This window comes from Anthonomus grandis, chromosome 3 (genome assembly GCF_022605725.1).
Source record: "Anthonomus grandis grandis chromosome 3, icAntGran1.3, whole genome shotgun sequence".
In the NCBI taxonomy this organism is placed as follows: domain Eukaryota; kingdom Metazoa; phylum Arthropoda; class Insecta; order Coleoptera; family Curculionidae; genus Anthonomus; species Anthonomus grandis.
This window is the reverse complement of record NC_065548.1, coordinates 36767410-36785687: the sequence shown is the minus strand read 5'-3', so window position 1 is coordinate 36785687 and position 18278 is coordinate 36767410. Positions and strand designations below refer to the sequence as shown.

Here is an 18278-nt window from a genome sequence, read left to right as displayed (position 1 = left end):
TTATAGAAGAGCATTAGTGAGTGGTGTAATTTCGATTTGTAATAAATTTAAATATCATTTAAATAGCCCTCATAAAAATGTGACCAATCACCTTGTCGCAGTATAAATCCAATCGTCTTTCAATGGTATATGTATAAAAATCTTGTGGTTACAACAAAATCATACTTAACATACTAATTTTTTTTCTCGTTGTATTATTACTGTAATTCAATTCTATCTACTACATTAATAAGCGGAAAAAGGACCATTTATTTTGCTTTGCTTTTTTATTTTTTTACCCGTAAATAATGAGTGGTCTGTATAAAGTGGGATAATCACATAATTTCGAAGTAATCAAGTATAAATAAAGAATTTTGATAGGAGGTCTTCAAATTTTTACCAGCTCATTAGGTTTTTGTTTAAAAATCCTCACTATTCGCAAATTGGCTTACGCTTTCGACCTGTATTTTGTTTTTACTGGTTCATTATTTTTAAACTTTTAATCGGAAAGAAAATGAGGTGGATAATGAATCTCGTTTGTATGGTTAAGAAATTCTTGCACCAAGGCAACTATATATGTAATAAGGATCTTATATACAAATTTAAAGGTTCTGGGATAATGGCAGTCCATTAACATTGAACATTATAAATATTAATATTTTTATCATAATTATTTTTAGCTAATCCCTTTGAAATTCCGGAAATTAGGCGAAAAAATATTCTAGGTCTTAGCAGTTTTAACAAGAAATAATAATAATAAGACCAAAAGCGTGTCAGAATCAATAGAACAATTAGACATGCTAAGACAGGAGGCTCTTCCGAATAGTAGATCACAGAAGATACAAGGCGAATCGATAATAAACACAACTCAGCAACAATTTCAAAATACACTTACTGAACATCCACTGCCAGAAAACTACTGAAACTGATTGAAACTAATAGTATGATGATCGGAAAACATAACGCCTCTTTTAACAGGGTAATAATAATATTCGAAGAGATAGATCAACTTTAGGAAACTTGTTATTATAATGAGCATACTAGATACAAATTTTTTTCTGATTCTTCAGCAGAAGACAACTCTTTTAATGCCCTTCATACTGCAGTATATGCAACATCTGCAGCTGCTGTCAGATGTAATGGCTATGAAATCAGGTATGATATTATAACTATACTAATACTAACTAATCAGGTATTATACTATATTATTATAACTCTAACGACAGCAACAAGAAGAAAAACCAATAACGCCATGGGAAAAGCATTTGGTTAATAAGGTTGCCAGTTTAAGAAAAGAAATAAGATATCTAACAGCTTTGAAAAATGGGCAAAAAAGCAGAAAACTACGTCGGAAAGTAAAAAACATCCTTCAGAGGAATCGAATACACGCTAATTACAATCCACCTAACAAAACCACTAAACAAGTACTGGATACTCTTAAACAAAAGTTGACAGCTCTATCAAATAGACCTCGCCGATATCGACTCTCTAACCTCAGAAAGACAATCAATACCCTGTTCACTACAAATGAAAACCAATTTTACCGCAACCTGCAACAAAACTCTGGCACGAACAACATTACTTTTCCATCTAAGCAATAAATCCAAAGTTGGTCAGATATCTGAGTCAGATTCAACAGCACACAATGATCAAGGTAACATACAGGATTAGGCAATATGAGGCTGATTGGATGATAGCTTTCACGAAATGGACATTGAAAAACTTACCTGCCTATTTGATGCCGGATACTTCGCCTTGCATCTAGTAGCATCTCCTCCTGAAATAGAAAACTACCACAAAACACTTTAAATGAAATGGAAAAGCAAACCTATACATGAACGGTATTTTGCAAATTGCATCGTCGACGTAAATGCAAGCAATTCTTAGTTCTTACCTGACGAGTGGATACCTTTTTCCTAGAAAGGAACTGCGTGATACACCATCAGTGCGCGATGGTGATCCAGGACCAAGTGGCACCTACAAGGTCCTACAAAAAATACATCCTGAAGCAATCCAACAAAGTCCATCCAACATCTTATCTCAGCTTGCACTATTCTATAACCCACACCGTCAAGATCAGAAAGCAAACGTGATAAACACTGAAATCCCGATGCATAAGTACGAATCACAATCAGTATTGGAAAACTCCGAAGTAAAGATTTACTGGTCCACAACAATACACTCGATCAAGAAATACTTCATAGTAGACCTAATAAGATAATTATGGATAAAAACAGTGTGTACACCTTTAGACGACAACATTTCATACACAACAAAGCATACGAAACGAAGAAGAAAAAATACCAAGCACTGACAGATGAAATTGAAGACATGTAGCGAACTCAAACAGTTAAAATTAACCTATGATTGTCTTGGCCAATGGATTGATGGCCAAATAAACGCTCAAAACACTTAGAAGATCTAAAAGTATCACACTAAGCCATAAATTGAATGCAAAGAGCCGTCATTGTGGCAAAGCCTATTGAGCTGTTGTAAGACGTACACTCTCTAAGCAATAACCTTAGTAATCTTGAGCAATCCTATAAGATACTAATGCTAATTCCACCATGGGGTATGATAACATAAATTACCGTTTGGTTTTGCTACTCAAAACAGAATTCAACTCAGCGAGATTCACGAAAGCAATTCACAAATCTAAAATGTGAACCCTCTGATATTCGTTTTACATAGTTAGGTGGGCTCATATGGCACTACGAAAAGAAAACAAAAATGACAGCTTACAGTAAATACCACCTGCAATCTTTAAAAAACAGATTGAAACTACCACGTCAAGAAGAAGGAAGAGGTATCTTTCGTTTGGTAGATCTTCATAACTCACAAACTGTAATACTATGAAAGTACTTCTTTAGAAACATTATTAAAAATATTTTTCGAGCGATCATAAAGGCTGATATAAAACTTACACCATTAAGGTGTAATTTGTAGCGAAGGTGCATACCTACCGTTTCCGAATATGATTAGCAACGAACGAACGAAAAAAAGGAAACTTTTGAATATGGAACTCCTTACAACCTCTTTGGACAGTTTTAAAATATTCTGTAGAACGAGAGTGTGGAGACAACTGCCTCATTATACTGGCTCCAGAATGGCCGAATCTACCCTGTTACAGAAGAATCACAAAAAATATATATTAAAAAAGAACATAGAGCCATACAAATCTCAGAAATGCAATATTAGTGCTGAAGCTATAGAACACATTATTTTCTCTACTTGCCAATGTTGCAACGTAGCAAATAGTAAATCTCTGGAGAGCATAATAAACTATCAGCCATAAATTATCAAGGGCTTCTTTAAAAACATAACATCGAATAAGTAGTATCACTTATAGTCAGCGTGGTACCTAAAAACCTAAAGAAATATTTAAAAAAAAGAATAAAAATGCCCGAAAACACTTACCATCTGATGCAGATATCTATGATACTTTACTATTATCAGATTCTAGAAATGTCGCAACATGATTTTTAAATTTTCCGACAGAAAAACAATTGGTAACAGCCAGATATTAAAGTGAACTGTCATTGATATAGCTGTACCCCGCTCCAATAACATCTGTGATATTATTCGTAACAAGCATACGAAATATCCTAATCTAGCATTAAAAATAAAAAGTCTGTAGAGTCAATATATATATTATTATACCTATTATTATACCTATATACCTATCATTAGTCATATTATCAACGGAACTTGTGCGAACCGTGCTGAATCAAAATTCTAATTTATTTGACCAGTGATACATGTCATTCAGTATAACCATATAAAATTAATAGAAGAATTTCTAAAAATGTTTTAAAATTAAAGAAGAATTTTGTTCTTAGAATCGAAAAAACTTAATACTGACTTGCTTATTATTGACAATACAAAAAAGAAAATGCCACATACGAATTTTATTTAGGTAGTTAAAAGTCCATTTATCAGATTGTTGCACAAAGAGCAAATTCGGTTGTATCTACTCGGCGAAACATGCTTAATTAAACATAATATTAGTATTGGTAAAAATAGTTCTATCCTCCATGTGGAGGGTCCCGAGGGTTAAAAATATCGTTATTCCCAACATAAAACCAAGTCAGTCCTACGAGAAACCTCAGAACACACCAAGCATTAGGCGTTAAATATAGCGATTTTAAAAAGGTATTTTAATAAAACCTACATAAAAAATCTAAGAAATGGGAAGAAAGTGGGCTCCAAACACTCAGGGATACTGCCAGTAATTTTATACTAATTTGGTGTAATTAACTAATTCTAAACTAACCTGGAAGAAATGAACTGTAAGATTATAAATTAGAATATTCCTTAGAAATTCTGTCATCAACATAAAGGTTAAATTTTCTGAAAAAAAAATTAATTACCTATTAAAAATATGTTGTAAAAACAAGAATTTCTCACCTCTGAATATAGAGGAGAATAGAATAATCTAGAATCATTCGAGGCCTACGAAGAAAATACCAGCCTTTTGAAGATTCGTAGGAAAAGTGCTCCGGGAAAGATACGCGAGGTTTAAAATCAAAAACGCTAAGTAAAAAATAAAACTAAGGATCGCTCTTCGCAATCCATTATATCTACCCACAGAATATTATACATCCACTGGACAACACTGATACTGAATACCGGGTTAATTATATAAGAAGCAATACTCGAAAACACTTATTCGAAATTTTTTTAGTACTTACATACAGAATAATCAGATAATGACTAGATGTAGTGCTGATGTGAGAAAAAAGTCTGCGAAACTAAAAGACTTTAAGTTCCACTAGACAACCTGAATCCATCATATCCTGATAAGAACTAGAAGTGCGAAAAAAAAATTTTTTAGATAATTCAGTGTTATCATCTCAGTGCTATCACTACAATATCTTTTCCAACATAGGCAAATGGAATAATTCCAACAGCAATACATGAATGTGCCAATCCATTACTTGAGCCGTAGCATGATCAAAAATGTCCACTTCCACTAATGTTTGTCATCTAACCGATTAGTAATTTAGGAAGTGCGGTTTAAGCCATTTTGTCTATTTTAAGCATTCGGCTATGTATACCAATTCTTAATATATCTATTTATTTCTATTTATATCGCTTTTCTGGCATACATAATATTGTGTATGTATTCATAAATATAAAAAAGAGAATATATTAGACACTTAATAAAATTTCAAATAAAATTACGGCGATAACATTATCCAACCGATTGCATTCATATTGTATAACCAACACCAATAAGGTTCTACCATATTTAAAACTTTAAACTCATCACTAGATTGACGAGAAAAATAACATGAAGAAATGTTACTTAAAAACTGAAATGAGTAATATGATCTCTCAATCAGACGTGCTTTAACTTTAATTTTATAATTGTTTCTTGATATATTCTTTATAGGCCCAGAAAATGTTCCTATTAAGGAATCGCTGAGAAAAGATCAGGTCTATCGTTTTTGATTGGTCAGAGAAATTGATCGTGAAGAGCAAAATGATATTGCGTGAAGAACTGTTTATTTTGCTTAAGAAATCTTTGGAAATTTCAATATCTACTGAAAGATATAGAACGGTCCACAGCAAGAAAATGTATATTTAGGAAATAGTTTATGCTATTATGATTATTATAGAAAATTTAAGGCATCTAGCTCTGTAAAAAGTTTTTAAGTATATCACAACAATATATGTGCTATTAACCGAGAAACATCGGAATAGCAATATTTAATCCATGTTAAATATATGGTCCTTTTCTTGATCGATCATCGTAAATATGATGCTTACATAATTTTAAAAGTCGTCGTAGGTTGTGGACTAAATTAATTTATTTTAAGATGTGCATTTTGTTTTTATGTTAAATTTTATGAGTAAAAATATTATTTTTTCTCGGTCAAAATATAGTTTTATATGAAATTATATTCCGATAACCGTAAGCGTTTTTAGCAAAACTTGTATTGCTGCTAGAAGATTTTACGACATCGAATTTTTACCGCCAGTGCATTTATCAGCCGACTCTTCAAGGAAAGCATACATGGATGATATATAATTATGTTAATAAGACTCTTTTAATTTTTCCAGATCAAGTTAATATTAACATGAATTATTTAACAAATTTTGCGTATCGACTCTTATATTTAGCTCTCTCTTAATTAGAAATGGCATTGCAAGAATTAATGAAATTATTCCAAGATACGAAACTCTTATCTCTAACTGGTAACCAATATATGCTTTATAGAGGGTGTCCCAAAAGTAGACGTCCAAACGAAAGGAGGCGATAGAGGAGGTCAGTAGCAATCAAAAAAACCCCATAAACATTATTCGATTATTGATGGTTTAAAAGTTATTACCGTTTTTCTGTTTTTTATAAAAATAGTGTTATGAATTCTGTAAAGAACTCATAGAAAGAATATCCTCACGTATTTGCGTGGTATTTGTTATGAATGTTGCCTTAAATAGTGTACTTTTTCATAAGTAATAATTGCATGCAAAACAATTGCTTTTGTCACTACTTAGAAAATGATAATTTCGCAATATATTTAAGTTTTATATACACATTTTTGCGTTTAAATTGATGCTGCTACAAAGCACGTGTTCGACAAAAAATAAACAGCTATCAGAAAAAGTTGCTTTATTTATGCAGATTCTTTACGGTCAAATATTTATGATAAGAAAACTAAACATTCTTTTTCAAATAATTTTTAAGATCAACATACCGTTTCCCTGTCGCGAATGTAGTTAGTTTCGTTAGTTTCTTTCTGGTTTTTCAACAAATTAGGCTTTATTTCTTATACTTAGACTGTTTGCTGTTTCTATTTTCGGAGTTTTTCGTGTTTTAAAGCTATTACAAGTAAACCTTCACAAATGGCTTATAGTTCCCACGAATATGCAGAAATGCACTATGTTTATGGGCTTTGTGATGGAAATGCTTGAGCTGCTACCCGAGAATATGAAAGACGCTTTCCCGGTCGAAATCGCTATCCTGGCCATAGAGTTTTCATAAATGTGCATCATTCCTGGTCAGCCACCTGGAGAGTAGGAAGACCTAGAAATGATAACGATGAAGATGATATTGTGGAATTTGCAACAGAGAATCGGGACGTTCGGGATTTCCCAAATCCACAGTTCATCGAGTCTTACAAAGAAATCTGTTATATCTTTATCATGTGCAACGTGTTCAAGCACTTCTGCCCACTGATTATGAAAAAAGGATTCAGTTTTGTCGGGAAATGCTGCAGCGTAATAGAAAAGGCTCTAACTTTTTTTAACATTTTGTGGAGTGACGAAAGCAGTTTTAAAAGAACAGGGATATTTAATATACACAATTTGCATTATTGGGACTATGTTAATCCTAATATAGTGAGAAATGATCGTTTTCAGCATGAGTTTTCAGTCAATCTATGGGCAGGGATCATTGAAGGCAAATTATTTGGACCATTCGAGCTACCAGGAAGACTTAACGGCGAAAATTATTTACATTACTTGCAACATAACTTAAACGATTTACTTGAAGACGTATCTGTAGCAACACGGCGAGACATGTGGCTGCAACATGACGGAGCTCCTGCTCACTCTGCCCGAATCGTAAAGCAACATCTTGATACTACTTTTAATAATCGATGGATTGGAAGGGGAGGAACCATCCAATGGCCGCCGCTTTCGCCTGACCTGAACCCCTTAGACTTTTTTTTATGGGGATTTTTCAAAGAACTTGTTTTTATCAATGAAAGCCGGACTGAAGTAGAACTGCGAAGAAAAATAAGACAAGCGGCCAACGTTATTACCAACAATGACAGAGCCTTTCGGCGCATACAAAGTAATTTCATCCGCCGTTGCCGAATGTGTATTAGGGCAGGTGGTTCGCATTTTGAACATTTATTGTGATGTTAAATAGCAATAAATTCTTTTTTTTCATTATTTAGAATTAGATTATTTAGTATTACAATATTTTGATTTTTGTCCAAAAACGATTAGTTTAATAAAAATGTCAATCAAAAAAGACTCGTATCACTTATCTGAAAGTATTTCACCATATGAGAATCTTCATTAAATAAGTAACTTTTCCGGATAATTTTTAACTTTTTGTAGTAAATTTGTTTCTGCCAGGTTCACTTAAAAGGCAAATAATTTTTAAATAAAAATTAAACATATTGAGAAACTATTTTTTTTCTTACTAGTGAAAGAAACAATTGCAATCAATCCAAATCATATTTATGAAAGGGTGCACTCCTTAGGGTCACACTCGCACTAAATACTAAGTAAATAAATTATGATATTTTTGTAATAAATTTTGGGCATGATGCATGAAGCGATTTTTACAAAAATGAGAAAAATGGAAACAACTTTTAAACCATCAACAATCGGATAATAGTATATAGGGTTTTTTTGATTGCAAATGATCTCCTCTATCACCTCCTCTCGTTTGGACGTCTACTTTTGGGACACCCTGTATAATAATTGAAAGTTTTTTTATTTAAGTATATAGAATGAATTAATTAACCTTTGTATAAAAAATCTTTAAAAAATATACTTTTTTAGACACAAATAACTTCAGCTATAATCCACACGCAACAAAGAAACCGCTACTGCAAATCTTCCTCATCATCATGTCATTCTTCGGATGGTTTTCAAGATAATTCCAGTTTTGAATGTTTACCTGAAGAAAATGTCTCTATTGTGGAAACTCTGGATGATCGAACAGATCACCTTAAAGGCCTAACAGGGACAGTCAGGAAAAAATTGTATTTTAATCCTGCCTACTTTGAACCTCATTTACTTTTGGTAAGTTATCTTTATTTTATTTTTACAAGCCAAATATAACTCAAACGGGAAAACATAATTTGCACGGTGTTTCACAAAATACGTTTTAAGGAGATAGTTTACCCAAAAATAGTATGATAGATCCCAACACGTCTAAACCAAAAAACCAAAGCTTTCAAAAATCTGCAAAGCTTTTTTAAGCAAGTCAAAATAAAAATACTTTTGGGTCAAAATATTATTTGATTTTTTTTGTTTTGTATGTATTTGTAAAAAAAAATAAGAGTTATGTGTCTCCGACTAATTTCGCAGGTTTATCTGCATTTGGATGCCGGTCTCCCTTCTCGCTTTGTCGCATCAGCGCTGCATCCTGATCTAAGCTGGTATGTCCATTTTTGAGTATATCAGCCATCATTTGGGAGAGTTTAAAACTTCGTGTGTGTCTGTGTTTTTTTAGTGTTTTTTTTAATGATTTTACATTTCTGTTCAAATGTAGGTTCTTTTAATTTTGGTATCATTTAATATTTAAAATTGATTGCAGTAGGTATGTAAATAGTTGGTTAAGGTTTTTAAAAAGGTTATCCCACCTATACTACAGTTTACTGATGGTGCAGGTAAACGGTTGTTTTAACGGACTGAACACAAAAGGTCTTCTTCGTTTCTAGATCTTTTTTTCCAGATGTTTCCCTTAGAATTATTTTATACAGTAAAAAGGCAAAAGACCCTTTATAAAAATGATTAAATTTGCTACTTATAAATCAAAATAAATCTGTGAATTCAAATTTTAGTCGATTTTTTTAAATTTCTATTTATATCTACTCTACATAACTTCTATTTTAAAAACTGTAAAACGGGAACTTTGTGAAGGTATATATAGCTTAGAGGATGCTATCAAAAACTTTTTATTATAGAGCTTTATTTACTGCTAGTTTTCTTAACTGTCTACCAGACTTTAACGACAACAAGACGCACTCTTTGGTTAAAACAAAATTTTATTTTCAATTAGTACAGAACCAGCCAACCTGCATTCACGGTATAAATTCACGGTTCGTATTACTTACACCATGAATTTGACCAATAAGATGTGTCCTTCAATTTGAAAAAGATCTATTATAATACCGGTTACAAAACATTCCAATCCATCTGACATATCATACTTTCGACCCATTACTATTCTTGCTACCTTATCTAACATTAGCATTTATCTGATTCACTTCTTCTTCGTTCTAACCTCTACTCAATTAGGCTTTCGTACTGATTATAGAACTGCTTTACTCTATGTTACTGTTACTTTATTTAGAGCTGTTTTCGAAGAAATTACTTCTCGACTCTAGTTAAGCATTCGATATATTACAGCATGATATTCTCTTTAAAAAAATTTGCTTTTATGGAGTAGATATTTATTAGACAATTGCTTTTATGAAAACTATTTCTAAGTGAAAGAAGTCAACAAGTTAAAGTCAATAGAGTTTCTGAATCTTTTTCAATAATTAATACTACAGGGGTGCTCCAGTAGTAGTAATAGCAGTAACTTAAGGCCTTTGATGTTTTTAATATATTCTTCTGACTTCTGATTTCCATAAATAATACTTTTGAAATCTTTTTAAAAGAAAGAATATTTTCAATTTAACTGCAAAGATGACCAAGTTACTTATATTCGAGAAAGAAAGGGATATACATGAACGCATCATACAGTTCCAAAGCATAAAACCGTCCTTTTTTAGCTAGTCTTTAGTTATTAAAACTGTAAAACTTTCTAATTCCATTTATAATGATATCAAGTCGTTTTTTTTATATTTAACTAAATTTAATGTAAATGAAAAAAAATATCGTTTCATAAAGGGGCTAGGCATATTGACATCGCTGTTGTTTTCTCATATAAATTATAAAGTAGGAAAAATAAAGCCAGTAACTTAGTAACTGCATCTGCTTCTAATATTAACGAACTTTATAATGTTAGTTGTAAGCTCAAAATTATTGATTAAATAAATGGTACCACTTGAAAATTACAAAAAACTGTTTTGGATTGATGTTAGCTTTTTTTAATTAAAAGTAGATCTTTTTACATTAGCAACACTTTTTTCCAATTATCTGGATTTCGAGATTGTTTTCTTGCATGTCTGGAAATCACTTCTTTTATTACGGAACTAGACATTTTATCTACCTACTTCTTACACAAAAAATGTAGCGAAAATCTCCAATATTAAATAGAACATTGATCGGGAAACATAATATGTTTAATAATATTCTAATATAATATTATGTTATATTTATTAGAATATTATGCCACCAAACGTACGTTTCTGATTGATCGGAATGAGTTTGCCGCTTTTCGCAACGTAGGTTTTGAATCTCTGGCGGGTTTTTCAATAGATTGTTATAAATAAAAGGCCATCTTTGTACTCAAACGTCTAACTAGTTTACTGGAAAGCAGGTTGTTCTATGAAATGGAATATGATTTGATTTTTGCCCAAAAATAGAAATTATACAAATTGATTTCTTAGAACTTTGTTTATTAAAATTAAGGCTGGTCTATTGTTACTGACTCTGTATAATTTGTGCGTATTATTTTCGAATATTGGCTGCGAGGCATATTTTTAATAATGTTAGGTTACTCATTCCGAAATTCTGCACAATACACAGTGAATAGTATAATTGTTATGTTTTTATAATTACTAATATATGTACTCGTATATGAGACGATTTATCACGAGTATTCTATTGACCGACTAGGACCGTAAAATGGCAACTTATCTTCCCTTCAGTTCGCTGGCCTCCCTTGCCGTCCTCATTGTGGTTTTTTTAGATAAAAAAATAACTTTTGTACTTAAATTAATAAATTATTTTTAAGGGTGCAGCGCTTAAGAATATGTCTATTTAAAGTAGGCTTATGTATTGTGTATAGATTTCTTTAAGATCGAGATGAAAGTTATTTGCTAAAAAAACATTTTGATACAGTGGGTAACATTTTGTATTTTTTCCTCCGGCAAATAATTTTTTTTAATTTGAATAATAATTAATCATGTTTAACCAAATAAGGTGATAAAAAACCAATCATTTCATACTTTATGTTTAATTATACATTTACTATTCGGTTTATTGTAAAAATAATTTATGTCGCAAAGCCATCTGGCTATCTTAAAGACACCACGTTTTACGGTACCATATTATTATCATTATATAATATTAGTCGAGGTAACGTATAGTCGTATTAATTTTAATCGATAATAGAGTAAATACTATATAGAGTATTTGATTTAATTAATATACCGTTCAGTATTAATTATTATAAACTATCTGATTAGATGTAACGGACACTAAACAACCACTTCCTTTGTTAGACATTAATTATTTCCTTAAAAAGTATATGCTGTAAGTAAGTGGTGATTATGATCTATTAAATAAATTATAAACATTTGGGTTAAAATAATTAACAGAGTTTTCATGTATATCGCATTTATATGTTACCAAATTTCTTTTGTTAAATTATATTTTTTAAAGATGTTAATAATGTCGACACATGAGACGCGAGAGGGGAAATTCGGTTGGAATTTTGCCGTGTCATTGGCGTGCATCCTTTTTTTATTAATCTATTTAAATGCATTATAAAATATTAGTTCATTAAATATCTAGCCAAATATATAAATTATATATATATATATATATATATATATATATATATATATATATATAATCGATCGAGTAATCGACTATTGCCAATAAACAAATACTTACATTATTTCTTTAGGTTCAAAGGAATGCAAAAACATATTTGGTATTTATAAATTCTTGCAACAAAAACAATCTATTTGCCTATCTTTATTTTATGAGGAGGAAAAGTAGAGAAACATTTTTAAGAGAAATATTAGAGAAGTTCTTAGTTTTTGTTTGCTTATTGAAAGCAATACACAATAATATTTTGTTAATTAATAAAGAATAACCTGTAAATATGCCTCGAGGTATTACTTTGGCGTTATGTATAAAACAGTTGATAATATCAAAATATCAATCGGGTGTTAAGCAAGCAATCATTGCTAAGTAGTTAGGATTAAACCGCTCAGTCGTTTCCAAAACCATAAAGTTACACCGCATTAGGAACTCATTAATAAGTCCACCTAAAACTGGTAGGCCTAGAAAAACGACGCCTAGAGTTGACGAGAATATTAAATCCTTAGCTCTTAAAAATCCATTTAACACAGCAGTGGATATAAAATCTCAACTAGACGATGTAAATATTAGTGTCCATACAATTCGAAGACGTTTAAGGGACAGTGGCTTGCCGATAAGAAAACCATCCAAGAAACCCTTCATTTCGAAGAAGAATCGAACCGCCCGACTTCAATTTGCACATGACCATTTAAACTGGTCGGAAGCAAGATGGAATACAGTATTATTTTCGGATGAAAGTAAGTTTAATTTATTTTCTTCTGATGGTATTTTATGGCGTCCTAAAAATAAAAGAGTTGATCCAAAGTATACTTTGGGCACTATTAAGCATGGAGGGGGAAATGTACAAGTGTGGGGTTGTTTCTCTGGTATGGAAATGGGTCCCATTGTCAAAATTGATGGGATTATGAATCGGTTTAAATATTTAAAAATATTAACTGATAATATGTTGCCATATGCAGAGGAAAATATGCCATTGCAATGGAGGTTTTAACACGACAATGATCAGAAGCATACAGCTAAAATTATAAAAAAATTTTTTGAGGACAAAAAAATAACTGTTGTTAAGTGGCCAGCTCAGAGTCCTGACCTTAATCCCATAGAGAATCTATGGGATTTAGTAGACAAAAAAATTCGTAAGGAACATCCCGAAAAATTTTAAAATGGAGACGAGTTGTTTGAAGCAGTTGAAGCTGCATGGCATTCTGTACCCAAGGAGACCTTAGGGAATCTGATTGGATCTATGAAAAGGAGATGCCTTGCAGTTATTAAAAATAAGGGATATGCAACTAAATATTAATTTGTTGTTTTTTTTTAAATTAATTTACATATGGCTTTAGTAGAATTATATTGTTTATGTTTTATTTTTATTATCTAGTTTGGTGTAGTATTATAGGATAAAAAAATTTTAGTTAACTTTAATAAAATAAATAAAAAAAAAAAGTTTCTTTACTTTTGCTCGGTACTACTGTGTACTGGTATTACTGTGTACATTTTTTCTTTTGCGAATTAATTTAGATTATGGCCAAATAAATGAATACTTAAAACTTTTTTTGATGTAAAATGCACTTAATTATTTTATAGAATTAAAAAAAATTACATTATTTTTGTATTTAAAAATCTAAATAGATTTTATTCTTATATTATATCAATTTCTGAATCTTGTTTCAGCCTACATTGCAAATTTAAAATTCAAATATTATTATAGCAGTCCACTATGACAATGTACAATAATATGATGTATTTATACATATGGTGTAAATCTAAAAAGTTCGGCTGCTATGGCAGATGAGCCTTGTCGTTTGCGATGCTACTTTTTTATAATCCGAAGTACGTCGTCATTAAAAATGTGAAAGCTGTCCTAGTTTTTAATCTGCAGCGTAATTTTAAAAATCTATGATTTTGGGACTCTTTTTTTTGTATTTTTGTTTTGAAATTTAAAAATTTTGAAAAAGTAAAAAATAGTATTTTATTGGGTTTTTTCCACAGAAAACCGAGATGTTTGTTATTCATGTATCTGTTTTATTGTAGTGTTTCAGAATTTCGAGATAAAAAAATAAACTTTGAATTCCCTTTTGAGTAATGTAACACACTGCACGTCTGATAAGTGAGTCTAGTGTATTATTCAGGACCCACTTATCCTGATAAATTCACTCTGTAAAATAAAAATTACGACAGCCGTCAAATTTTTGACAATAGCAAACTTCGATTCATAAAACAGTAGCAATGCAAACCACAAGGCTCCGCTATCTCCTATATAGCAACCCACTAACCTAACAGCGTGTTTGGACACCCTGTACATACAAGTAAGTATCTATAGATATGAAATATCTGATGCACTAAACATTATTAAGAATAGTGAAGAAATAGTCCATACTTATACGGTGGAGTCGTAGGTTAAGGTAAAATGAAAATCCTTCAGTCTCCCTCCATTTATTTATTAAACATTTACTAGTAGTTAGCTTAAAACTCCCTACATGTTTCCGGCACAGTGGTGTCCATCATCAGGGGGTAAAAGGTTTAAAATTGGTAACAGGCACACGCTCCAAGGGTTTGATTACATATCAAAAACCCTCTATTTATTACTATTGTTGGCAAGACGACATAATTAAATATTTGATTTCTGACCAATTAAAAAATCGAGCACGTGGAGTGCTGGTAAGGTTCCACCTACTCTGACCCTGAAATTGCGTCGTCTAGACCGTTGTTGTCACTTATTAGTGATTTGAAAACGACATATTCCTTGGGTATTTTAATTAAAACTTTAATTTAATAAATAGACTATTGATAGTATGAAACTAACATTAATATCTAGATATTTTTAGTGAAATTAGACCTATTCGAAAGAAATTTTAAGACATTTTTAATACAAAAAATTATAAATAATAGATAACGAAATTACTAAATGAAGCCTGACAATCTCGCAAATGCCACAGATTTTTGTTTTCTGCATTCTTTAAATTCTTTTCATTCACATCTATTCGCTGGGCGACCTATATATCATAAGTATATGTCCCGAAAGCTTCTATTGCGCCAGTCGTGGGAAAATTGAAGTACGTATCAAACAGTCATCAATTATACAGGTAAAATCGTTTTTAGCTTAGTTCTATAATCAATAAAAATACTCATTCATCTACTTGTTTCTGAATAAGTACGCTACGAAGCTATACAAATCATGAATTGAAGAAAATTAAGGATCAGTTAATAAGCGAACGGGGAGGGGAGAACAAGGTATTTAAATAGAAGGTGTTTATATTGGTTCATAATATTGGAAATCAATTTAGTGAATATGACAAAATATTGAATCTATAAGATTGCTCTAAACCTATTTCCATTTATTTTCGTCTGTGTAGATATAATGTGGTACAAATGTTAATAAAATATTTCTTTTTTCAATATCTGTCTTATCAGAAAGTAATCTTCTAGAGTTTTTTTTCAACAAGATGACGCTAAGTTGTCACTCACCTGCTTTACCTACATCAGCAAATTCTGGGAGGTGAAGTTGGAAGCTTAGTAAAACATCTTTGTTTTCGAGGAATCACTCAAACTTTCAACTAAGAAATCGATGCAGGGAAGGAATACTGTAATTCTGAAGTACGCTCCACATGCTACAGTTTGCGGATTGCGACGGTTTTTTTTGACGTGATACTTGGAGCACCGATTTCACTGTCGAAAAATTCTTTCGAGGTTTGATAAGGAAGAAAAAATGTGTCCGAAGAAATCATTAGCAGATTCTCTAATGTCGCGCATTTTTATGATTTCTTTAGTGCGGATTATACTGGAGGTAAAATCTAAACACTTTTTCATTAAAAATACTGACACTGAAAGAGTTAAGCACTTTTTTTAAAAGCAAAAAAGAGCAGATGCTGTCGAAGGTATGGACTAATATTTTCTCCAGATCGATGACAATGCATTCGAAGTTGTATGAATGTGATTATACTCTTCTGTCTTTCAATGAATCTAATTCCACAAAGCATATTTTTGGACGCTTTTTCGGAAGATCTTTTTTTCCATTTGAAGCGTTTCTAAATGAATTTATAATTTTACTAACAACTTTTTGACACCTACAGATTACAAGGATTGATATTCCATTTGACATAACGAAATTTAAACGGTGACTTGTACAGTGATATTACCTCGCGTTAGGATATTCGTTTTTGTTTTTTGTCTGAACTCCACTTAAATGATTTGCCATATTTGAGGCTCCATCGTATCCTTATCCGGCACACTTATTCATATCTAGTTTGAGCTTTTTACGTAGCTGCAGAATAATGTTAGGGAAATTCTCGAAACATTGATCGTCTATGGGGACAAAACCAACAAAATCTTCTCTTAATACTGAAGTGGACGGGTCCTTCGTAAAATCAAGATTGCAGACATTTTGACTGCAGACATTTTGATAGTTGCTCAGTGCCCGAAACATCCATTGTTTCATCCGGAGATTACAGAAGTGGGCAGTATAATATTTCAGTGTTTTGGAAAAGCTATTTGAACCCCCCAAACCCTCTTTTTGGCTACGTGCCTATGTCAAAATCAAAATTCTTCCTAACAGTTGGTGCTATCCCAACTGTCTATACTCGTATACAATTTTGCTTTTTCTCATTTATTAGAGAATACACTGTACTATCGGTACTTCGGTATCGGTTATCGGTCCTGTCGGTTTTCTGAAGCCATAAGTGAGAAAATTTATTATAGTACTTTTCGACAAAAGAAAGTAATTTTCAACAGAAAATTATGTGGAAGCAATGAAGTCTTTGTGAAAAAATTTTAAAATAGAGTTGAAGAGTTTAATTTTTTCTCAGGTCAAGGTTTCTTAGGTCAATTTAATGCTCAGAGTCACAATAATTAAATTCTGAATCCATACTTTAGACTTCAATATCAATAAATTCTGTCAAAAACCGCGTGTTTGACTGATCTTTCCCCTCTAGAATAGGTCAGTGAATATGATGGGTAGGGAAGGATGCTTCCAACCCAAAATATTCATTGTACGATGAATTTACAAAAGCTGTGTAATACTCTACAGGTTATTTGAGATCATATGACACTTATTCACAGGATTCCCTCGATCACTGAATTTCTGATTAAAAGCTTTGTTACTTAGCTGAATCCTTCTAATCTAACAACAATCCAGTTATATGGATGTCTTTACAATCTTTTGATTTTAGATTTATTAAGTTACAATACAACCATGACCTAACTGTTGACTTTTTATTATCATCAAGCCTAAAGTAGAAGTAAAAACTATTACTTTTCACGAAAAATTAACTCATTAACGTTTTTAATTAAATAATATATATTCTTGTTATTCAGGGGATATTTAATTAGATAAGTTGTTAAATTAACAGCTTCTCAAATGATCGAGAATATTTTCCTGTAAGGCTTTATAACGAGTCAAATAGTTTGCTTCTTTTTCATCGAAATTTGCAAATAAATAACAATAAAAATCATTTAAGAACGAGCCGCACTCAAGACCTGAGTTGGCAGACGTATAGATTATGAAAATTGTAAACTAAGCATAACGTATGTCTTATATCTTTATTCAAAATTAATCGGTATATGCAATGTTTGTAGGCTCCTCCACCAGCCGCCTTAGAATTCCTCGCAAAAATTCGGGAAGTGATCACCATAGCTAAACAAAAAATGGCCACCAAAAAATATGTCCCTAGTCTACTAAACATACCAGAAGAAGAGCCCGGCAGTTACCTCATAGGGCCCACCTTAGATTTTTCGCGACCTTCAAGTCGAAGAGGAAGTGTGATTAGCTTAAAACGAGAAAACAGCCGGCGAAAATTGTGTTCAGGATGCCCGGGATGTGAACCTCAAGATTTCGGATTGATTAGGGACGTACCTACTTTAGGTGCATGTCAGAACTGTAAGTAGTATAAAATGTA

The 18278-nt window shown here is 31.7% G+C and overlaps 2 protein-coding genes across 3 annotated transcripts in view; one reads left to right on the top strand and one right to left on the bottom strand.

Moving 5' to 3' along the window:
• The window catches only part of LOC126734688 (structural maintenance of chromosomes protein 4), a 217319-nt gene that overhangs the window by 38137 nt on the left and 160904 nt on the right, over positions 1-18278 (bottom strand). The window lies entirely within an intron of this gene.
• The window catches only part of LOC126734690 (uncharacterized), a 205792-nt gene that overhangs the window by 170247 nt on the left and 17267 nt on the right, over positions 1-18278 (top strand). For both annotated transcript variants that reach the window (XM_050438399.1, XM_050438400.1), the window contains exons 9-10: positions 8503-8745; positions 17959-18259. In XM_050438399.1, the coding sequence (XP_050294356.1) occupies positions 8503-8745; positions 17959-18259 (544 nt within the window). The remainder of the gene's footprint in view (positions 1-8502; positions 8746-17958; positions 18260-18278) is intronic.